This window comes from Actinia tenebrosa, unplaced genomic scaffold, assembly GCF_029948245.1.
Source record: "Actinia tenebrosa isolate PJP-AT-01 unplaced genomic scaffold, QUT_ActTen_1.0 PGA_scaffold9__36_contigs__length_13948895, whole genome shotgun sequence".
NCBI lineage: Eukaryota > Metazoa > Cnidaria > Anthozoa > Actiniaria > Actiniidae > Actinia > Actinia tenebrosa.
This window is the reverse complement of record NW_028292586.1, coordinates 1,495,829-1,520,508: the sequence shown is the minus strand read 5'-3', so window position 1 is coordinate 1,520,508 and position 24,680 is coordinate 1,495,829. Positions and strand designations below refer to the sequence as shown.

General features: G+C 43.5%; 1 protein-coding gene across 1 annotated transcript; it reads left to right on the top strand.

The window, feature by feature from the left end:
- Positions 1–120: 120 nt before the first annotated feature.
- Positions 121–1,895, top strand: LOC116296928 (uncharacterized). The gene has a single exon (XM_031705049.2). It carries the CDS (start codon positions 129–131, stop codon positions 1,386–1,388), a length of 1,260 nt encoding a protein of 419 aa, XP_031560909.2. The 5' UTR covers positions 121–128; the 3' UTR covers positions 1,389–1,895.
- Positions 1,896–24,680: the final 22,785 nt, after the last annotated feature.

Sequence of the window (24,680 nt, the reverse complement as noted above, 5' to 3'; positions counted from 1 at the left end):
AATGCTTCTTCTAATTCTTTCTAGAGTTTCCTGGAAATTTTGAATACTCATATAACAGCGTTTTTGATTGGATGTTGTTTTTTTTAACCAATCATAGTACTTGTTAGAAAAGGGCTTATTTGGTTTGCATGTGCTTAGTGTTTCAGTTGCAAAAATGTAAAAATCTTCATTTTTTACGAAAAAGATTAAGTAAAATGCGAACTAACAAGCAAAACAGACGCATTTCTTCCCGTACTGTGGCTAATGATGAACAAAATGATTCAAAAATAACGGAAAAAGACGTGAATAAAAAACACAGTTTGTCCTCTGATTCAAACAAGAAGTCTTCAAGACTTCAAGAAAGGAAGAAAAGAGAAGACGACAGTGAATCTGATCTCACTAGCGAAGAAGATGAAGAAGAAGTAGTAGTAGACATAAACAAGCCAGGAAAAGATACCCAAACTAGAAAACAGCCAGTTAAAAAACCGCAAACAAGCATACAGAAAAGTACTGGTAGTTCTCCAAGACCCATTCGCACAGACAAGGACAAGGCAAAGAACCTGGAAAATTTGAGAAACAAGACATCCAAAAAGCAAACCTCTATGTTTTGGCAAATTTTAGGCTATAGTATTGCCCTCATTGCTATTGTTTTAGGAGTTATTTTAGCTCCTGTTATCATATCAGAAGAGCTAAAGGACCTCATACCTGGGTATGTTAGATTTCTAATTGAAGGCTATGGTGAAGATTCTAGGTTTAACTATAGTAAGATATTTGATAACAAACTAAAAGAGCTCAAGACACAATTTCCTAACCAAACGTCACGATTTTGGAAAATTTTGAAGACTCGAGGGCTGGCACATTTGAATGACAAACAACCTAAACAGCCATTGGTTATATTGATGGGTGCTCCACCCTCCGCCCATGGTGTTATTGACTGTATAGCATGGAGCCTTGCCAAGACACTTGATCCTGGAAATGATAATTTAGGATACATTGATGGCAAAAAATTTACAACTTATGGTGGTCATGAAGCAAAGAAAATCATGGATGAAAAACTTGAAAGGCTTTTTCAAAAAGGTGATCGTTCAGCACTAATTCTCCACCTAGAGCTTCTACCGCCCCCATCTCCTATTCTGTTTTATTCATACTGTGATAACGACAATGCAAAATTCAAGCATGCTGGAATAATATTCACAGTTCATTTGCCAGAAGAGCCAAATATGTCTCTGCTGCCAGCAGAACAAGAGGGCACTGTTGAGAAATACTTGTCTGATATTGCATGGAGTAAATATCCCTACGATCATGATGCTGTTGCAGCTCTCTTAAGTCGCATTGCAGACACTGTCGCTCTTGTGAGTGGAGAAACAGATGAAGTCATCAAATCATACTGTCCAGTACACGTCTCTTAAATCTGAAAACTTTTAATTATCAATGTGTCTAGATCAATAAAGCCAATTAGCATAGGTAATCGTATGGGGCCAAGTATGTAAAATTAAGGATAAATTTCGTGTCACTGTTTCCAAAGTTTTATTAATTGCTCGAGTCACAAAGTGGCAAAATTCAATGACAAAATTCCTTGCCCAATCATTTTTTTAGTAATTAGGCCCCAAATTAAGGAAAAATATATATAACTAAGATATTGTGTGAAGTAGTTGCAAGTAGTCAATAGTTGCAAGTCCACCAGACAAAAATTTAAAAAGTATCAAATGATTACCTTCAATTGACGGCAGCAAAAAACCAATATCACAAGCCGTTGAAGTGTCTGAGTTTGCTGAATATTGAGGATTATAGTAGATTGGTATTTTTATCAGTTCTTGGCCAGGTTGTATGAAGGGTTGGATAGCACTTTCCGACTGATTAATTCAAGTGGGTAAGTCAAACTGTTATCCAATAAATTGATCCACTGGATAATATTATCATGGCTCGTGCTATACTCCTTGAAATCCTTGAAAAGCCCTGGAATTCAAAACCCATTTTTAAGTGCACTTGAAAAGCCCTTGAAAATAGCAAAGTTGCTGGATACTCCTGGAATACTCCTTGAAAATGCAAGGGTTACTTATTTATCATGATCATCTACTGTAACCTAATTTTTGTTGAAAACCAATTTATTACTTACGTGAATAAGGTTGTTAACTCATAAGCTATTTTCCATTATTTTACGTCGATGACATGGAGCCTGAAAATAACGTATGGTTCCTATGCATTGTTAAGAAGAAATTCACAAACAAAATATTGATTCTTGATAATCCTCATTTTGGACCTTGAAAAGTCCTTAAAAAAGACTTGAATTTTGTGTCAGAGACGTAGCATGAACCCTGTATTATTTATCCATTGGATTGACCTTTCCACCCTTCGTACAACCTGGCCCTGCTCTACCATTATATCCATGTATTTTAGATTCCCTTAGGTCAGATTAACATTTCAAAATATTCAGTACTTGGGCCTGGTTGTACGAAGCCTGGATAGCGCTATCCAGCAGATAACTCCTGTTTTCCAATAAATTTATCCACTGGATAAGATTTATCTGTCGGATAGAGCTATCCGGGCTTTGTAAAACCGGGCCCTGATGTAGAGTTGGTGAGGGACTAGAAAAAGAAGGAAAAAAGGATGAAAGGGGAGAGAAGGATGATTATCATGACAGTTACCATGTCAAGTGACCCAGACGGACTGAACTCAAAAACATCACAATGGTGCATTTTGAAATGGAACATGACAATTCATTGATATATTTAGTTTTTAAGAAGTCAATATTTTGAGTGCTCACACTAAACCCGTGAAACAAATACTAATTTTTAGTACTAAATAGTGATAATCAAACAATAGAAAGCAAAGAATTCTGTATGAATTACTACTAATTAGTACTAAATATTATTCACAGGTGTAGTGTGTGCACTCTAAAATATATTTGAAACTAATAAAAAGTCTATAGATTATGTTTTTCCAAAGTTGTTGTCTTGGGTTCCCTGGGGTGGTGGAAAGAAAAATTATTGAAAATAATCAAAAACTTGGAAATATTTTTGCATTATTTAATCCATATAAAATTACATATAAATTATAATTATATGATGACTGTAACGGTAAGAAATCCATCCTCATCAGTCGGCCTCGGTTCCTGGTTTGATTGCTTCATGAAGCAAACAAGTGCAAGGATAAAGAATAACAGGCTTGGCTTGTGATTGAATTGTGTGTTTTGACAAAAAGACTTACATCCTGGGCGTAGAGTGCATCTCGCGGGTCTCTCACAGAGCAAATATATGCATTTATTGTATTTATGTGCTCCTTCTCCGCCCGAGATGTAGTCTCCACCCGTACTTCCTCGATAATAATTCAAAACTTGTCGGAGCGGATACATAGTGAGTCCGGTCCCTGGGGAATATCCTGGCTTAACGGGGACCGAGAGATCTGGGCCCAGTTGTTCAAAGCCCGATTAGTGCTAATCCTGGGTTAACTCTTAATAAGACCTATAGAGTTAATCCTGGATTAGCGCTAACCCAGCTTTGAACAACCGCGGGCCCTTGACGATAGCGCCGCAACGGAAAGAGGAGTAAAATGTGTTACTATTACTAGGTGTTCAGATAGGCCTCGCTTTGGGTTTAAGAATGTTTGGTCTTTTCCCGAATGCCAAAATTAACTCGGTATCGGAGCGCATAGGGTGAACCACGTTTTGGAATCCGGCCGCGGCTGCTTGTCATTTAGACACTAGTTTTATGTGGAAAATACTAAATGGCCGGCAGTTATATTTATTTTAAAAAAATCCATCTCAATCCATGCCTTAACACGAACCAAACTCTCCTAGCATTATTATAAAATGCAAGCGATTCCAAAGGACATTTTATTGATCAAATTTGTCCCGTAGTTAAGCCCTTGGTATAGTATACTCGGCCTTGAATGTGACACAGAATATTTTGATGCCCCCAGACAGTGACTGCAGGTCTTTCCTTTAAACGGTTTATCGGTTAGAAATCCGTCCCCATCAGCCTTAGTTTCTTGTTCGATTGCTTCGTGATACGACCAAGTGCAAGGATAAAAAATTTCAGGCTTGCCCTGTAATTGTATGGTGTGTTTTAAGAAAAAGACTATATCCCGGGCGTAGAGTGCATCTCGCGGGTCCCTCACAGACCAAATTACATACATTTACTGTATTTTATGTGGTCCTTCTCCGCCCGAGATGTAGTCTTTCCCATTTGTATCTTGACTTCACTTTGAAACCCTTTTGGAAGCCATTTTTCAATTCCTTCCACTTCCAGTATGAAATAATCTTAAAATGTAGATCTTAATTGAACGTGAAAAACTCAATATACAGACTAATCTAGTCCTGGCCTCACTTTCTGTTCTTTTAGCCCACGCGCGATTTTCCAGCTTGTCGGGGCGCATAGAATATGAGTCCGGCCAAGACCTTGCTAATACTTATTTGCCGTGGTCTTAAATGTGATCTTAAGGAAAATAGCCCTGGCTTATCGGGGACCTTAATGTTAGACGAAAGCGCTGCAAAGAAAGGGGTAACAAAATATTCCAATTATCCATATTATTTAAAGAAATCTTGGTCGGGTAGTCATTAGAATTTTATCCCTACTATGCGGGTCAATTTCACAGCGCAGGTCAAAGGAGAGATCGCATTGGATTTTAGTATGTTGGTCTGGTTTTCTAGAGGAAGGACAACCTTTTCATCTGCCATATTTAGCGCCAGGTTTTTGGCTGCCAAAAGTTCAAAAGGAGCACCCAATTCCTTGGGGGAGGGGAAGGTGCGTTGTAAAGGCGTACACTTGGCTTGAGGGTTAACACTTTTGATGCTCATAAAACCATTTCTTTTTTAAGACAAAACCGAAACAAATGACACTATTTATATATATTTCACCCGCTCTTTTAGAATTTGGTAGTTTTTGCCTCAAAATCCAAAATTGTGGAAAATCAGTATCTGGATTAACCCTTTGGATTGGACTTTTCCTAGGTGGAGTGTGGGATCGAGAAAATATTGCTTTAGTAGTATTTCAACTTAAAATTATGCTGAAAAGACTAACATCACTTGTAAAATTACATTGACGCAGATATTTTTAGAAATCGATAAAAACTATGGCTTTTACCAGGAGGAAACGGTTAAGGCTCAGCTGTGAGAATCTGTCAATTTATTCCACTTATGCTGCCGTTTCTTTTTATCTTTATCGAACAGGGAATCAAGAAAGGCGTTCGAAAATCCTTCACTTGTGGTCATGCCAGATAACAAGCTAAAACAGAAAATAGAGCGGTGTACAGTTACCATCATATCGTAAAGGGTAAAAAAGAAAGCCTTTATTCCAATGGGATGGATATTCTGTACAGTATCCCTAGTAGTATAGGGAATGGGGGTTCTAGCGCAGTGACCACACGAGGATTTCCCGTTTAAAGTCACTAACCCGTGTTTGCGTAGCCCTCATTCCCTATGAGACCCCCAGGATTACCCGTGGGGGTAACAGCGCACTCGAAATATGTTAGTTTACGCCAGGATTACCCGTGAGGGCAACAGCGCACTCGAAATATGTTACTTTACGCCAGGATTACCCGTATAGGGAATGGGGGTTCCAGCGCAATCTCGACACGGGCAAGACCCGCGTCAAAAACCCACCTACGGACGACCCCCACTCCAAGTGTGGTTGAGGGCAACAGCGCACTTAAATATGTTAGTCTATATATGGAGTGCGAAGAATGTAAGAGAACTTTTAAGAAAGAAGCGGATTTGAAAAAGCATTTGAAAATGAAGACGAAGTGTATGAGCAGTTATGATTGTGGATGTGGTAAGAAGTTTGAGACTAAGGTTAAATTGTTTTGGCATTGTCAGGACTGTGAGTACGACTACGACGACCTAAAAAGTGCTTGGTATTAGGTATAAAATATTTCCTATTATATAGATGGAATCCCAAAGCAATTTCGAAACGGTGTCAATACCCGGTAACGGTGAGATTGATGTTAGACAGTTTTGGCGTCAGTCAGAAAGGAAGGTCAAGAGAACGCTTCGAAAAGGTATAGAAGAATTAGGAGCCCTGAAAGCAAGCATAATGGTAGAAGTAAGTTTATCAAAAGATGAGGTAACGACGACAGCAATGTTGCGATCGAAGTCGTTAGTGATATTAGAGTCCACGAATCTGGATAGGTCACTCAGCGAAGCCTTAGAAGCAATAATGGAGTCGCTGTCTAACTACACGAAAGAAGGATCAGGTTGGACAGTGGAGGAGGTAGAAGGTATGGAGGTTAGCATGGCAAGGTACGTGCCGATACGAGGAGGAAGTTACGTACCCCTACCGGTGTGGGTAGAAAGGAAGAAGGCAATCGTTAACGTAAAAAATGATGACAACAGATGCTTTATGTGGGCAATACGATCCGCACTGTATCCAGTAGATAAGGATCCATGTAGGACAAGTAAGTATCCCACAGACGATTTAGAGTGGGATGGTGTGGAATTTCCCATGCAGTTGATAGACATCCCCATATTTGAGGAAATAAACGATTTAGCAATTAACGTTTACGGAGTCAGAGACCAAACGATAGTACCACTAGTGTTGTCAAAGAGTAAAGGAGAACGAATACACCTTTTCTACCACGGCGGACATTATTCGTGGGTTAAACACATTAGCAGACTATTTTACAGACACACCAAACACAAAGGTAAGAAATACTTCTGTGATTGCTGCTTATTATCCTTTACCAGCGTTAAAGCTCTAAAGGATCACAACGAAATATGTCGCGGAGTCGAAGAAGTGGCGCAACGGATCCAGATGCCCACAGATAAGAACCTAGCGTACTCAGACCATCAAAAGCAGATGCAGGTGCCTTACGTGATATATGCAGACTTTGAAGCGTTGATAACTAAGGAAGAGCAGAAAAGTGGTGCCACGAATAAGGTGGGATTACACGAGATCTGCTCCTTTGGTTACATAGTAGTCAGATCAGACGGTAAAGCAAACCCTCCTGTGATTTACCGAGGTAAGAACGCAGCTAATGAGTTTCTAGAAGCATTGCGAGAAGAGGAGGGGGAGATTAGAGAACAATTAAGACGTCCAAAGAAGATGGAATTTACCAAAGAGAACCAGGAGGCTTTTAACAAGGCAAAAAAATGCCACATTTGTCAACATACGCTTCTTCAGTTTGGAAGACGAGCCAAGAAAGCGTGGGATGAAGATGGAAAGTATCTAGGAGAAGCTCATTTTAAATGCGGGAAGTATGCTAAGAAAGGTGAGAAGCCGGGAAAGCCCTCCACGCACTGCATTCACTGCCACAAAGCATTTGTTGAGGATTTCTATGTGGATAAGGTTAGGGATCACTGCCACATCACGGGTAAATACAGAGGAGCGGCTCATTGGAAATGCAATATAAACTTCAAAGTAAATCCAGACATGGAGATTCCGGTGTTCTTTCACAACCTCCGCGGTTACGACTCCCATTTGCTACTACAAGGAACAGACGGCTCCGACGTCAAATGCATACCCAACAACAAAGAGCGCTACATGTCCGTAACTGTGGGTAAGCTAAAGTTCTTAGATTCGCAGCAGTTTATGGCGGACTCCTTAGCAAACCTCGTAAAGTATAACACCAACTTTCCCATTTCCAGTCAATATGGCGCGGAAAGGAAAGGAGTCTACCCATATGAATACATGGATTCCTGGGAGCGATTCGAAGAACCCCTACCACCCAAAGAGAGATTCTACAGCACCCTAAACGAGTCCGGCATAAAGGACGAGGAGTACCAGCATGCGTTAGATGTGTGGGAAAAGTACTCCTGTGAGAATATGGGAGAATACCACGACATCTACCTACGTTCAGACGTAGTGCTGCTCGCAGATGTTTTCCAAAGCTTTCGAAAGATGGCAATGGAATACTACGGGTTGGATCCCGCTAATTTCTACACGGCTCCTGGGCTCAGCTGGAGTGCTTTGTTAAAGAAGACAAATGCGCAGTTGGATCTCCTAACGGAGTACGACATGTATCGGTTTATGGAAGACGGTATTCGTGGCGGCGTATGCGGACCCAGCCGACGTTACGCCCGCGCAAACAACCCCTTAGTAGAGCACGACCCAGAGAAACCAACCACATACATTTACTACCTGGATGCGAATAACCTTTATGGTTGGGCAATGTCACAGTACCTACCTGTGAGAGACTTCGAATGGGATCCAGTGAAGCCGATAGACTTCTACATGCAGGTAGGAAAGGAGGAAGACAAGGGTTACGTCTTAGAAGTGGATCTGGAGTACCCAGAGCGCCTGCACGATGAACACAATGAGTTCCCCTTAGCACCAGAAGCGATAGAGATACCATTTAAGCAGCTAAGTCCGCTGCAAAAGCAAATGTGCCCTGGTTACAAACCGTACAGGAAACTAACTATGAACCTGATGGATAAGAAGAAGTATGTGGTACATTACCGCAACCTGCAGTTCTACGTGCGACACGGAATGCGCGTAGAGAAGATCCACAGAGTCCTAAAATTCACGCAGGAACCCTGGATGCGCCCCTACATTGACTTTAACACGCAAAAGCGTACCGCAGCGAAAAATGACTTCGAGAAAAACCTCTTCAAACTGATGAACAACAGCGTGTTCGGAAAGACAATGGAGAACATCCGCAAGCGCGTAAGCGTAAAAATAGTCAGCACCAAAGAGGAAGCAGAAGCATACGTGTCACAGCCAGGCTTCGTTAGATACGTAGAAATGCTGAACTTCTACGTGATTCACATGAAAAGGGCAAACCTCTTACTAAACAAGCCCGTTTACACAGGCTTTACGGTGCTGGATCTATCGAAGCTGCTTATGTACGAGTTCTACTACGATAAGCTTAAGCCAAAGTACGGAGACCGCTGTCGCCTCCTGTACACAGACACCGACTCCCTAATTCTAGAAGTGCAAACGGAAGACGTTTACAAAGACTGCCTCCCCGACATAGACGAGTACGACACCAGCGGTTACCCGAAGGAGCACTTCCTTTACTCTGCGAAGAATAAGAAGGTAATTGGGAAGATGAAAGACGAAATGTTAGGAAAACCCATAGTAGAGTACGTGGGTCTGAAACCAAAGATGTACAGCGTGCTAAAGTTAGACGGCGTAGAAAAGAAAGCTAAAGGCGTAAAAAAGTACGTGGTTAAGACGGACATTACGCACGAGTCCTACCTCAACGTATTACGAACACGCAAGGAACAGCGGCATAAGATGAACAGCCTGCGCAGCTATGGTCATCAGATACATAACGTCACGCAGGAGAAGGTGTCACTGTCTGCATTTGACGGTAAGCGATGGATGTGTGATGACGGAGTGCATACGATAGCATTCGGACATCACACGATAAGCAGTTCTTCCATGACGAACCCACGTGTGGGGCCATCGTGAAGATAATACAAGATGGGCTGACCCTTCTTAGCTATTACGCTTCGGATCTGGTAAGTTTCCAAAGACCAATTAGGATCCGTAGCTCTTTTGGATCCTCCTTCTAATTCACCCGGTCCGTAGAGATATCGGACTGTGACATTACCTAATTTTTTTTCATGGGGGAAGACCGCCCTTGAACTTCTGACGTAGGACTTGTGTTCCACGTGTTTCTTTTTTATGGCATCCTTGGGTTTTATCCCCGTAGCCCTGGCCGCCTCGTTGTTCAAAGCCGCGACGACCTGGGGGAGCCTCTGAGTCCATTCCCTGTTGCGTTTGGAGGGATCTTCCAGCTCTTTCCAATACTGGTACCCAAAGAGACGCTCGGCCAGGGTCTTATTAAATCTTTCGACGATGCTCTGACCCCTGTGGTACTCAGCTTTGGCTCTCCTAATCTTAGTGTCGTGGTCTTTCAGGGTCTTAGTAACCACGCCCATGAACTCTGTCCCCGCATCCACTTGCAGCAGCTTAGGCCATTTCAAGACGCGCTTATAAATCCTACCTAGGGCTTCTGCGACTTCCCCAGAATCCTTGCTGGTTATGGGTTCGGCGTCCTTGTATCTGCTTGCGATATCAACTACGGTCAAAGCGTATCTATAGGTCTTTTTTCTCACCTTGTCGTGCGGTAAGAAAAGCAAATCCGCCTGATGAACTTCATTGGGGGTATTTACGGTGAAGCTGGGCCTGGGAATGTACTTGGGCACGGGAAGATAAACCTGCCAGATGGTTTGTTTTTTTCAACCAGTTCTTAGCCGTTTCTTCTGATACCCTGGCCGCGGTCGCAAGTTTCTTGATGGCCGACGCTCCTTTCCAATAGCCTTCAGGCCCATAGTAAATCCTTTTGAGTTTGTCCTCTGTTCGACCCATTATATGAATTCCAAAACAAGATTGATCTTTCGCCCGTTGAAATCCACCGTCTCTCCGTCCACTTTAATGGTGATGTTTATGCTTTCTACCAAATTAGACAAATCATAGCTCAAAGAAATGGGAGTGTATTCTACTGGGTCAAATGGATTACCTTTGGGCAGAAACTTGGACATAAGAGAAGACTTTTCTCCATTGTTGTAACTATGAACCAAGTCGCAATAGACTTCGTAAGAGGATGCGACTTTCCATTTCACATCATATGTATTGCCGCTATTTATTGTGGTACTAGTAAGGCCCAGGAGTTCTACCAATGAACTGTCCTTTAAATTAGCGCTTCCACTATTTTTCTTGAATTTCATTTCATGGGGTAATCCTGTGGTAAGAGTATATCCATGCTTTGCTAGCTCCTTAGCCAGTGTTATAGGGGTGTAATGGGAATCTGGTATTTTTGGCTTGGCGCCGGAAGTTCCGATGACAAAGCCATTAATTAAATTATACCAAGAATTGTACAAAGAGCAACTAACCAACCGAACCCTTTCCGCGCGGATGGGAGGATTCAGATAAGTAGTAAAGTCATTCTTGTCGCTTTCCAAAAAGACGATCATATATTTCAGGAAACACAGTTCCCTTCGTTAGAGCAGATACGCCAAAGCTACGCCTCCCGCCAGCCCTGCGACTCCTACAAAGACCAGCTCATTGTCTTTTTGTTTCTTAGAAGGCTGGTAGTAATTCTTGAACTGAGGCTTTCTTAACCCCGTTAATGCCGCGGGGTGCGCCTGCGCATAGAGCTTAAAGGCGTAGTCTGTATTTTCAAAGTTCTTATCCGCCTGCATTTTGTCTTGGTAGTTCTTGTCCAACCAATCCCTGTAAGCTTGTCTTTTTTCATTCCAAGCCGCCACGTCTCGCTGATATTTCTCCAGCGCTAAGTCGTGTCTCTTCCTTTCGGCGGCTAAATCTCCGCTGCGATCACCTCTAACTAATCTATCTAAATACTGACCACCATAATTAGCTCCAGTGAATGCTAAAGCTGCAATAACTCCACCTGCGACTAGGCTAACCATTTATACATTAGGTAGGTACTTTTCCTTCCGTAGGTAATCCTTTACCATGATAGCCCCGCCTACGGCAGCGGTCATCTTAGCAAAATTAGCGAAGCTCTTGCTTGGGTCTTCAGTAAAGTCTTCTTTGAGCACTTTCTTACCTACCCAACCAATACCCGCAACGATGGAAGTAATAATAGCTGCTTCTTCAACAGTTTTCAATAACGCGGTCGACATTATATTACAAAGCGAGAAGGTTATTACTCCATTTCAGGGATCTTACTTTTTCTAACCTCCACAGGTGCGTGATATGTTGGTGGTTCTACTTTTGGCTTCGTAGCCCGCCATTGTAAGTAAAGGCTACCTGCTGCTATAGCAACTCCTAACGCGCCGATGACGTACCCAGGATTCCAAAAGGATTCCTCTTCTTTTTCCTCCACCTTTTCTTCTTTTTTGGCTTTGTTCTTTTTATTCATCTCCGCGAGCTTCTTTCCGGCAGCGACTCTGCCTGGAGATTTAGCCTTGGTAATCTTCTGCTCCTCTTGGGGCTGCTCTACCTTCGACTCTGGTTCCATTTATATCTAAGGACTTGAAGGACTTGACAAGTTACTTGATGACGACTTAACAATGACTTGGCAATGACTTGACAACGACTTGACTAAGTACCTGAGGCGACTTGACAACGACTTGACTAAGTACTTGAGGCGACTTGACAACGACTTGACAACGACTTGACTAAGTACTTGAGGCGACTTGACAACGACTTGACTAAGTACTTGAGGCGACTTGACAACGACTTGACTAAGTACTTGAGGCGACTTGACAACGACTTGACTAAGTACTTAAGGATGACTTAACTAGGTACTTGAGGATGACTTGGGTAAGTACTTAAGGAGGACTTGAGGCGACTTGATCAGGTACCTCGACAAGTGCCGCCTGGAAGACCTTTTCGACTTCTCTGTCCTTCTTGAAGTCCTTCCAAGACACCAGTACCTCCTTCAAGTCGACGTGCTGAGCTACGTGAAGTGCCGCAGAGGCGACTGCCATTAACTTACCGCACTTCAAAGACAACCACCCACAGGTTATCTTAAGTTCTTGGGCGATGACATAGTCCTCGCTTATGTCCTTCCGCAGTTGCTCCACGTCGTCTATGGGCAGCGCAAGTCCGAGAAGCTTGGTGGCCAGCTTAATGGCTGAGTCTGCTACGGCGTCCGTAGTCTTACTTGCAAGGGCGGCCTCGTACCTCTTATGGAACTTCTTGACTTCCTCTTCTGACAACTTATTAACCTGTTCATGGGTAAGTTCCTTGCCTATCATTTCTTTACACTTCCCCGAAGACACAAGGATGTTAAGTTGTTCCTTAAGGTTACTTTCGTCTAACTGCGCGGGGACTTCATCTAAGAGCTGCTCAATGTCCATATATGTTAATGGAATACGGAAACCTCAAAGAGAAAATCATTTTGGAATGTTGGTGCGTTTTTAAATGCCGCATGTATTCGTGTAACTGTTCCTTGGATATCTCACCGCCGTAGTCGCTTAAGATGGTTTCCAGGTCAGACTTACTTGGAGTATAAAATACTACGAGAGAGCCTATGTTTTCCCTAAAGGGCTTAGAGACACTGGTAAGCTGCTGCGAGAGCAACCAAACGCTGATATTGTCGTGTCTACCGCTGAAGGCGAGCTTAACGAGCTCGGAGGTGCGTCTTTTTACGTCGTCCCCACAGGCGATGTCATCCAGTATGAGGAGTGTCTGTGTATCTTTAGGGAATTGCTTGTGCCAGAACTTAAGATGGCTGGATAACTCGTTAGGGTCTAAGATATCTACAAAGAAGTCGTCATCTTTCACTCCTATGCCCGTCCAGGTGCGGTTATTCACGTAGGTGGGGCATAATAGCACTATGTAGTCGAAGCGGTATCTAAAGGGTCCTAATAGCTGCTCCACTACGAATTGGGTCTTTCCGCAGCCGGTGGGTCCTACTATCAGGGCATTGCAGGGAATATGGTTCGGATCCATTATATATACGATGGACCCAGTGGACGCAGTAAGAAGGATTGCCGGCGACGCAAAGGATAAAAGAGACACCATAGAAATGCAAAGGGAGGAGATCGATCGGTTAAAGGAGCGTGTGCAGGAATTGTATGATGAAATGTGCGGTCTGAAGCGCGCGGAGAGGTTTGGTGCGCTTTTGACGATGGCCGGTTGGGCAAAAGAAAGCGTGCAGGACTTTATTAAGTATCCCTTATAAGGGTTAATAAATTCTTATTATATAATGAAGTGTAAGGATTGCGACAGGGAGTTCAGTAGCAAACAGGCTTTGCAATATCACCAAAAAAAGAAGGTATGTTTTAAAGAGGTGGATAACGTCACCACCTGTGGCACTTGCAGCCGGCAGTTTAGCAGCAAACAGGCGCTGCGATATCACGTGGAAGGAAGGGTGTGTTTGAAGTCTAAGGAAAGACGCTGTGCTGATTGCAATCGGCTCTTTAGCACGCCCCAAATGTTGCAATACCACAAAGAAAATAGGGTGTGTTTAAAGGATGTGTGTGCGCGCTGCGGGGAGCTCTTAACCGACGCGTGGCATCAACATAGATGTCGTGGTAATTATGATTTGGACGTCGTATGCGAGGAGCATGGTGATATCGCTGCGAGATGTTGCCCAGCGGAAACCATAAGGAAGTTAACTCTTCGTAAGAAAGAAATAGACCAACGCTTTACGGAGTTCGACCGCGCCGAAGGTACGCGCTGGGAGAACGCAGAGTATTGGAGTGCGCCCTGTGACGCGTGTGGCGGCTTAAGGAAAGGAGATGATCATATCTGGCAGTGTTTGTGCCCGCAACATCATCCCCGCGGTTTTAAGGAGTACTTGGATCGTTTTGATGATTGGCATGCTCAAAACATGGAGGTAAGGAAAGCCCGTAAGTAAAGCAGGGTTTGCGCAAAGAGTCTCAAAATGCACTCTTATATTTATTAATATTCTTTGATTGTTTATTAAGAAGAAAAGAAGAAACATTAATAAATATAAGGACCCCTTTTGTAGAAGGTATGCAGAACTCAATAAGAAAAGAAGAAACATTAATAAATATAAGGACCCCTTTTAAAAGGTATATGCTAGCCTACGCAGCCGCCTTCTTTGGAGGCATTCTAATTACCCTTTCAATATATGGACTGTATTACTTGCGAACTACCTGCCGACTGCATTACCCCTCGTAAGCCGCCGCGTAAAAAATACACCTGCCTTCATTGCGACAGGGTATTCTCCGAAGGATCCTTTGTGGGGCATTGGTGCTCCGCGGATCCTAAAGCGCAGCGGACTTTAGCAGACGCGCTTAACTACAAAGAGGAGATGGAGTGACTCTTCTTTCAATGTCAAACTTCCATCGGCCATTTACCTTGCCATAGCTGCGTAAGTGGGTGAATTCCTCGCCCTGAATTACGTACCGCACGCAATCCGGCGCCCAAAGGGAATATTCCTTGCCTTCTAAGTCTTTGAGGACTAACCGTAAACGGTCGATGTCTTCGAAGACGACGTAATTTTTTATTTCGTATGCTTTACCGTGGGCAAGATCACGCCAGTGAGTCAAGCTGAGCTTCATTATACCTATGGAATATCTTTAGGTGCGTTTTCAAAGTGGCGTAGGACTTAAACCGCTTTACACAGCCCTTACAGGGAATACGAATACCATCCGCGTAATCCATCAGGGCACGGCAGATAATGTCGTAATCGTTGCTAACCATCGTTAGGTAACCATTTACGTCAAGCTGCGAGATTTTCTTAGATTGCTTCGCGGATAAGACGCCGTTTCCTTTTGGGGTTTTCAACTCAATACACAACCCGCGGTATTTCTTATGCGCATTTAGGATTAAAAGGTCGGGTTGACCGGCTTGGTAGCCTTTTCGCCAGCAGGTTATTCGCTTGCTGTCTGAATCTTGAAGTTCGCCAAGACCCGGCGCTATGATGAAATCGGGGTAAAACCTACGTGTGTAGTCGACGACCTTCGCGTGTAGGTCGGCTTCATTTTCGATCTTGAATACTAACTTGTTTGGGCCGCCAAACCGCCTTTCTATTGCATATTTACCCGTTTTCCTTAGCGCGGGTAGGACTTCCTCAAAGACCCAATCACGAAACTCCACAGCTTTGGGTAGTTTGGAGCTAAATATCAGTTCGTACAAACCAGGTTCGGATATAAACACGGCATTTGGTTGCGTAGTAAAGGAGCGGTGATTCGCAGCCCCTTGTAGATCAACCCATTTTTTCTGGTATTTCTCAGATACGTGTGCTCTAATTGCATCTCTAGGGCGCTCATAGCCCAACGCCAAAGCCACCTCCTTTGCTTTGAAGTACAAAGTTTCGCCTTGCACTATGCATTGCAGTTTGGTGTCGTTGTTTTCAAATACGCGAAGCATTGTATATTAGACAAATATTTTAATAGGCAACGCTCTTTAGCTGATTCATTTCTACGCTCAGTTGCGCGTCAGACACGACGAAGACGTAGCAGTTTATCTTATCACCGTCGCCCGCGGAGGCATTCTTGGTGCGTTTGATCTCCAATGTTATACCATCCTGCGTATTTACTAGACGTAAACCCTGACCATGTAGGTCTTCGTCGTTAATGGTGCGCATATCAATCCACAGCGCATATTTGTCCTTAAAGAATTCCTCGGGGCTAATTTGGTCGCCAAACTTGCGCATTGCCTCCCTGTACACGTCTGCGGGCTTTATTCCCTGGGAGTAGACCTTGTTTGGAACGCCGTTGATATTCACGCCGACGTTAGTAATGTTGGGGTTGTGAAAGGCCTCGCTGTCGCGCTTACCAGCCTCGTAGGGTTTGGCAAACACCAACATCAACCCCGTGAGACTTCTTCGGGGGAGGTTAATGCTTTGGTTGATAACCTCATCCGTCTTATCCAGGAAGCTGAACGTCTTATACATCACTACGTGGTCGTAAAGGAATGCCTTTCCGGAGCTGTATTCCATGCCAGCGCTACGGGCCAGCTCTTCGCTGTACACCGTTTCGTACTGTAATTCTAGATTAGTGATAGAGTATGGGGTTGTTGTGGTAAGTGCAGTGCTTAGCCCACCAATGATGTTATTAGCATCTGCTAAAGTTACTTCAAACTGTAACTCGGATAACTGTCTTGGGTAATACACGCCGTGATTCGTGATTACTTCAAAGTCCAGCGGTATGACATACTTGCTACCATAGGCGGTCTTTATTCGCTTTGCGTCTGCCACTGCGGTTTCTCCGCTGCCGTCAGTAGGTTGCGTTTTCGTAGGTGTGCGGACCTTACGTAGAATGACACTACCAATTCCTTGTTCTATCCTTTGCGCGCGGTCAAATGCTGTTAACCATAGATCCTTATAGGTGGTATACAGATCGTACCTATTTAAGTCCAGCAAGGATTCCCCAGCAAACTTGATTCTCATCTTAGAAACGATGTTGCGACCCACGTTGTTAACGATAATCCTTTCGTCTGTGGGGCTTGACTGCACCGCTAAGTCGAACCTTAAAGCCAAGGTGCCAGGAACTAAGACTAGGTTATCCGTTAGGCGGGGCACGCCTACGTACAGGGTTTCCCCTGGCTTTGCGCTGCTGGGGGTGAATGTGACCCGGTGAAAGGTGCGTTCTGCTTTCAGCCCGCCAACCTGCTTAGGTAATACGTTGGGATTTAACTTTGAGCTTATCATATATAATGGAAGTAGAAGGAACAGACCCCGACTTTGATCCCACCACTGAGGAAGGTCAGGCTGACATTAACGACGGTGATGAAGAACCGCTGCTTCCCACTCAACAAGTCGACGATTCCCTAAGGGATAGGATTGCAAAGGCCCTAAGACATCCCAAAGCACGCGAGTACACGTTTCCGCGTGAGCACATAGAGCTTCAAAACATGGGCGAGCCGGAAGCAGCCGCGCGGGAAACCGTAGAGTGGGCAACGCAAGAGCTAGAGCTGCGCTACGACAACTTCGATGCTGACGACGTAAGGCTCACAGAACGCGAAAACAAAGTCCTCATAAGCGTCCAAGACCTGAGGTTTCCTGACAAAGACCGCTGGACGAAACCACAACCCCTCTTTGATGAGAATGGTGACGTTAGGGGTGACGTCTCAAGATTAAAGGGCTTTCAGCGTGCCACCAGAAGCATGTTAGAACGGCTGGAAGCCCTGAACGAAAAGGTCGCGCTAGAAAAACGCGCAATCGAACTGCAAAAAACGTTAAAAGAAAGGGAGGAAGAATACGCAAAGCAAACTCAGCTAATTGTCGATACCGAAAAAAAGTTCAGCAACGAAAGAATGGTAGAAATGAGGAACCAGGTGGATCAGGCCCTGCGCGAAAGGGATAAAGCACAAAGAGACTTGGAGGAGGCTAAAGGCTCTGACGCCTCAGTGGAAGCGCTGCGAGAAACGCTGGAAGAAAGGGAGGAGGAATACATGAAGCAAAACCAACGGCTTGCCGACGCACATAGGAGGGAAGTCGAATTTAAAAATCAAGAAATAACTGAGTTGGTAGACCAAAGAACCCAAATTCGACGTGAAAGAAATCAAACTCAAAGGGCTCTTAACCTCGCCCTGCAAGAGTTAGACTTAATTAAAGACGATACCGATAACCTACAAACCACCATAGCCGGCTCTTTAGTGGAACGGCGACGGTTAATGGCTGAAATCAATACTAAGGAGGAGCAAATCCGGCAAAGAGATCAGGCTATCGAAGACCTGGAGGGGCAAATAGAGCGGCAGCAAGAAGTAGTTGCGGACCAAACTCGTACCGAAGAGGAAAGGGAGGCTGCCCAAAGGGAAACAGAAGATCTAGAGGTGCGCCTTGCGGAATTACGGGCGCAAAAGGAAAACCTGGAAAAAGAGCTGGGGCTTACCACCAAGGAAAAAATAAAAAGAGCTCTGGTGAAGTATGGCGTTCCACTGGCATTTGCGGTTGCTATTAGTACCGTAGTAGGAGTTATCCTATCCACGCTTAAGGCTACAGGCGCGGGCGTAAAGAAATTAGGCAATGGGCTGACGGACTTGGGAAAAAAGATGGCAGCCGGCATTCCTGGGCTGCTGGGTTCGGTTGTTTCCTTGGCACTTAGGGCCGGCGGAGAACTGCTAAAGTTTGTGGGGAATAACATTTGGATATTAGTCGTCGCTATCGGCGTGGTATTCCTGAAGAAGATTCGGGGATGATCTTATCCTTGTATGTTATGTCGGGCTTATCGTCGTCGGGTGTCCGAGGTGTTCTCGACTGGGGATAAGTAAAGATAGTATTCGCACCGCCTTGATAATGCGGAACTAGTGGTATGGCTGTTATAGTAGAAATGGTTTTATGATTCCAAGTTTCATTGGGGTTGTTAGGTAATTTATTTATGAAAACCGTGCGGGTGCTAAGCCTACTATCTGGGAAAAGTTGTAGCTTAGCGTACTCACAATTAACCACCATTTGAAACGTCAACACGTAAAACGCCTCGGAACTATATCGATATGGTTGCGCCGAGAAATGAGAAGGCTCTCGATTATTAGCCGATATCCTAAAGGGCGCCAAAGGCTCATTATTCTCATCTATTAATCTAAGTCCTATATTAGATTGATACGCTGGGGAAAAGTTAATACTACAAATGATCAGTGCAAGACCTCCAACTTCAACCCACATTCCAATATCACGCCAGCCGCGATGCTCAAGAGTCTTATCTGTTAAGTAATAAACATGGTGGGTTTCCCTCTGATGTGGATTCATATATTTAAAGACTAAGCACTGTCAAAGTGCTAATGGTTAAATGGTTATAAGCCGTATCTCTTTGATTTTCTATGCTATTCACGCAAACGCTCCCTGAGTCGTCTACTCTTATTTGTAGCTTTACCTTTCCGTGACAGTTAGTGACCATATGAAAAGTCCAAGTCGTAAGATTCTCAGGGCTATTCGGTGGCGGCTCTACGGAGAAATGCGCAGGCTCCCTGTTGTTCGTCTTCGCGCGCATAGGCTGCAGTATGCCATTCTCATCCAGGAACCTAAAGCCCACGTTGGCATGGCCGGTCGTGCCAATGCAAATACTGCAAAGGATTAACTTCTTTCCTGAGTAGTTCAAATTCACGGACATGCCCGTGACATCAACCCAAGATGCCAGGGTGTATTTTTTCTCGCCTGTGTAAGTCGTATAGACACAATCCACTCCAGCTACGTAGGGGTTGTTCATCGCCATATATAATAGCTCAAACCAATGCTTGCAGCTGCTAAGCCGGCTTTTAGTAAGTCATGGTCATATTCCTCACGTATCGCAGGCAGGACCTTCTTTGATGGTTTCTTAACTACGGGTAGCTTCGTTTCGTGTGACTTTTTTGGCTTCTCTACGAAGTGAGGAATGTTCCTAAGAGTGTCAGAGTTCACGTCGTTCACCCCAAACTTCATATCCTTAGTAGCTCGTTGAAGTTTGTTGTTGTATCCTACTACAGAACCAGTATTTATAGATAAATTACTAGGCATTAACCAACAACCCGGGGCTACTGCATAGTCCAACCTCGCCTTAGAATTTTGTATAGCTAGTTGGTAACGCTGTACGCCCTTGCTAATGTCGCCCTCCAAGATCGAACTTTCGAATAAGATCAAGGCTTCGGCTCGCGTCTCTTCTGCGGCGCCCGTATTTCCCACTATACTTGATCGGGTATTTACCTGAGCTCCAAGGATAGAATACACGTAAGCTTCTATGCTGCGGTTCAAACGGGCAAGGCCGGCTCTAGTTAGTCCTTTACCTTCTGGGGGTATGAAATTAAGATATTGCTTCGTTTGCTCGTCGTTGGTAATTTTGATAATCAGTGGATTGGCCCCTGCATACTTACCACCCTCGTCTTTGAACAGAGGTCCGTCTCTGACTTCCTTAGTGGTCTTGGCATTTGGTTCAAAGAAGGTGCTACTGTCGTGAGTTTCCTTATGATACCCGGTGTTCCATCGCAACTGCAGCGAATGAACTTCCCTGTTGCTTAGCTCGTGCCCACCAATCCCCCAATAAGCCCAAATGTGCCCCAAACCATTGTTAGCACCGGTAGTGCATCGGAAATCCTTCCCTACAACACCGAACTCCTTACAAAGTCGGTCGTAAGCAGGAACGTTGTATTTATTATCTCTTGGATAAAACGTGGCATCTCCCGGTAATGCAGTAACGCCCATCTCATGCAGTATTCTTCGGACGGTAAAGTGGAAGTGAAACATAAATATCGAATTCTTCATCAAGTTTGCACTTACACCGCAGCCGCTAGTGGCACACCAAACCGCAAAGTTTAGTTGCTGCGGCCAATAACGCATGTTAGGACCACTTAACCATTCATGAGATTCCTTAGCGGTGGTATGATTAATGGGAACGTTTTTGAAGATATCTCGCACCTTTAACGAAAAGGAATGGTTGTTAGAGATCCGCATGTTCAACGTTAGGTCCAAGCCTGGATGTTCATTAAATGAAACCGCGGGTATCGGATAAGTACTGGTACCCAGCAATAATTCCTTTGACCAACCTTGCACGGGTTTAGGCTTAGGATGCTTCAGCTGAGAGTCTATCTGATCGACCAGCGTAGGTTTCAAATCCTCATTGCTGTACATCCTAGAGCCGTTATAGTAAATACCATCGGGTCTTCTTTCGAACTTACTAGGGTCTGCATGCGGAAACATCTTCCTGAAGGCCCTCCAGTTCCAGTAATCCCGGTTGTCGTGATGTGGCTGCTCCTCAATATCATTCCCAAAAGCGTCGTACATTAGTATATATAATGGATGTTATACCATCAGCACCTAAGTTGTACCCAGATGTTCCCTATACTACACCTAACGAACTAAACGGTGAAAACTTTAGGCTCAACAAAGCAAATTTAATTCTGGCTTACTTGGAAGGGCAGGCAAAACACTACGAAAAAGTCCGAAAAAAGTACGTCAGAGCCCGGAGTACGCTACATAAGATTTCGATAACTTTGGGGTCTATATCTGTTGTGTTAACGGGCTCCGGCGTTGCTACTTCGCTTACTGGGCCGGGAATAATCGTTGGAGTTCCTTTGGCCGGCGTTGGGGCAGCCTGTGGTATTATCTCGGCTGTTGCTACGGGTATTATGAAAAAGCTATCCACGAAAATATCCAAGCATGACACGACAATAGCTCTGTCTAGGGCTAAAGTAAATACTATTACCGACCTTGTCTCAAAGGCTTTGCGTGACAGAAAGATAGACGACGTAGAATTCTCGCTTATTCTGACCGAAGAAGACAAATACGAGAAACTAAAGTCGGACATAAGGAACAAAAAAACAGTCGTAAAAGATCTTTCCGAGGAATCTCGCAAAAAGATCTACCAGGAGGCAAAAGAAGAGCTTCAAAGAAAGCTTGCTCAGTAAACATCTGCTTTGAAAAAAGCAAAACAGGATTCTATTTACATATTGAACGCCGGCTGTCTGGTTCATATGCAAATTAGTTTCACAAAATATTACACAGCCTGCATCGTTTTCACAAAATATTACACAAATGTGAAAAAACTTGTGTAAAATCATCTTCTCGGAATCCATTCTAACAGCGGGTGACTGGGGTCTATTTTATAAAATATTTCGTAAATTACGTCAGGATAATAAGGAATATCCTTATTCAGCCGACAAAACATCCACTCGGCTTTTGTCATATCAGAAACCTCAGGAATAGACTTACCGGTAATTTCAGACAAAAGATAGGGAATAGCTTTGTAATATTTCCCTAGCTTTAATTTTTTCAACGTTTTCCGTAGACTTTGTGGGGTTGGCTCTTCTAAATGGTCTATGATTTTCTTCTTTACTTCGTTGTCTAAATATATCGGATGTAAACCTTGGATATGACTCATCCAGCCCCTGAAGTATTTTATTCTCTTATATGGCGTTTTCTTACGACCTCCATTGGCGTAATACTGCTCTCTGGTAGCATTTGGTACGGCATTACGAATATTCTTACCACACTCGTAACACTGTGCTGACGTGTCGTCTTCTATTTGCATTTTCTTACCACAACACCAAAAGGGTTCTGGCTTAGGTATGATAACTTTAGGTCTTAGACAAATTATGCAAAAGTCGTTAACGAACTTCTTACATTCTTCGCACTCCATATATAGACTAACATATTTAAGTGCGCTGTTGCCCTCAACCACACTTGGAGTGGGGGTCGTCCGTAGGTGGGTTTTTGACGCGGGTCTTGCCCGTGTCGAGATTGCGCTGGAACCCCCATTCCCTATACGGGTAATCCTGGCGTAAAGTAACATATTTCGAGTGCGCTGTTGCCCTCACGGGTAATCCTGGCGTAAACTAACATATTTCGAGTGCGCTGTTACCCCCACGGGTAATCCTGGGGGTCTCATAGGGAATGAGGGCTACGCAAACACGGGTTAGTGACTTTAAACGGGAAATCCTCGTGTGGTCACTGCGCTAGAACCCCCATTCCCTATACTACTTCCCTACATCAATCAGTGCTATCCAAGTAAAAACAGAAAACGCGAGTAGTGATATTTATTTGTGCTAAAAAAAATATGTGAATGTATTTGTATATTATTGGCTAATTAAAAGTATGGACTGCCTGTGGTGTGACGAAGGCAGAAGATACCACAGGGAGCCCAACCCCTTTTCTATAATTGTTCTGATTCAACTTAGAAACTAGATTGTGACTTTTCTCTTTTGGACTGGCGTCTTTACACTTTCTCACCGGCCTCAAGGAATATGTTTTTTTTTTTTTTGGTAGCATGAAACTCACATCCATTGAAAGGAATTTTGAAGCTTCTAATGAAGTGTAAAAAGCTTTACTTAGATAGAGAACAAGCTAGTACAGGAAATCTTTAATAACTTCGAACTTTTTTCCATCATCGAAAAGGTATATATTCTTACTTGTCAACTCAGAACAAAACAATAAAATGAAATAGTTATAGAGAAACTTAGTGGACGAATATGGCTTAGGAGCTGAGAACGCAAAGGTCCTTTCACTGGATGTGAACTAAGCATGACACGACAATGGTTCGTCTTTTTGACATACATCGAAAGGACACTTTTCCAATTTTGAAACTTATATATTTTTGTCAACTCAAAACAAAAGAAACAAATCAAAAAATAAAACAGATTAAAAGAAAATGAATGGACGAATATGGCTCATGAACAGTTGATGAAGACCTTCAAAGGTCCCTTCAGTGGATGTGAACTAAGCGGCGTGAGACCATGTTCAGGGAACTACTTTTTCATCTTTATTCTACTTCAAAACGTCGAAATAAAACAACCAAATACATAAAGAAAACAGATAAAAAAGAACCGTAATTGAAGAATATGGCTTTGGATTTGATTAGGAGCTTCAGCGGTCCTTTCCCATGTTTACTGGATGGTGAGAATTCGATCGAGGCCGAAGTTTAACTAAGAGACAAATTGGGCAATAAAATGTTCTTTGGAATCTATTGGCACTTCTTAATCATGGTAGCTAGGATGGTTTGATTTGTGTTAATCATCGGTTTGGGCTTAATTTCTTAAAATAAATATTGCTGCCGGTCACTTAGTGTTTTATAAATTTTATTCATATATATAGTTAAACTCTTACGCATTGTATACTCCGCTTCCAATTTGTGACAGAATGTTTTCGTTCGGCGACAGACAGTGACGGCCGGTTTTTTTCAATAACCGTTTTAGCAGTTAGAAATTCATCCACATCGCCCTCAGTTTCGTGTACGGTTGCTTGATGATACAACCAACTGGAAGGATAAAAAATAACAGGCTTGGCTTGTAATTGTATGGTTTGTTTTGGGAAAAAGACTAAATCACGGGCGGAGAGTGCTTCTCACTGCCCCCTCACAGTACAAATTACATACATTTACTGTATTTTATGAATTCCTTCTCCGCCCGTGATGTAGTCTTCCCCATATGTATCTTGGCTTTACTTCTAAGCCCTTTTGAAAATCCGTTTTTTCAATTTCTATTATTTTTAGCACGTACAAATCATGACGTTTAGATTCTGCATGGCTGTTAAAAAAGTTCAAAAAAAAAACCAAAAAAAAAAAACCCAGATAGGATGATACAGACAAAACCAGTCCTGGACTTACTCAGTGTAGGGCAAATCTCGTAAAGGAGTAAAAAAACGCATGTGATAGATGCGGCTGTGATTGTCAGGATATCGCGTTCGAGTATTTTAATTAGATGATTAATGATCTAGCGTGCTGTTATTAGTTAAGTGTTGTCCCGCCCGCGGCCTTACCGTCACCGCACCACAGGGATACCATACCTGTGCCCGTGGTCTGCAGTATACCATTCTGCCATAGACGACAGTAGAATGGCTAGCGTAATACCAATGAAGGCGACTAAATGGACTACAAACACAACACCCAGCGTTGACGACTATATGGCTATTCAGTCATGAAGCACATAACCAGAGTCCACGTTCCTCACTCGTCAGAATTCGAAACGATAGAG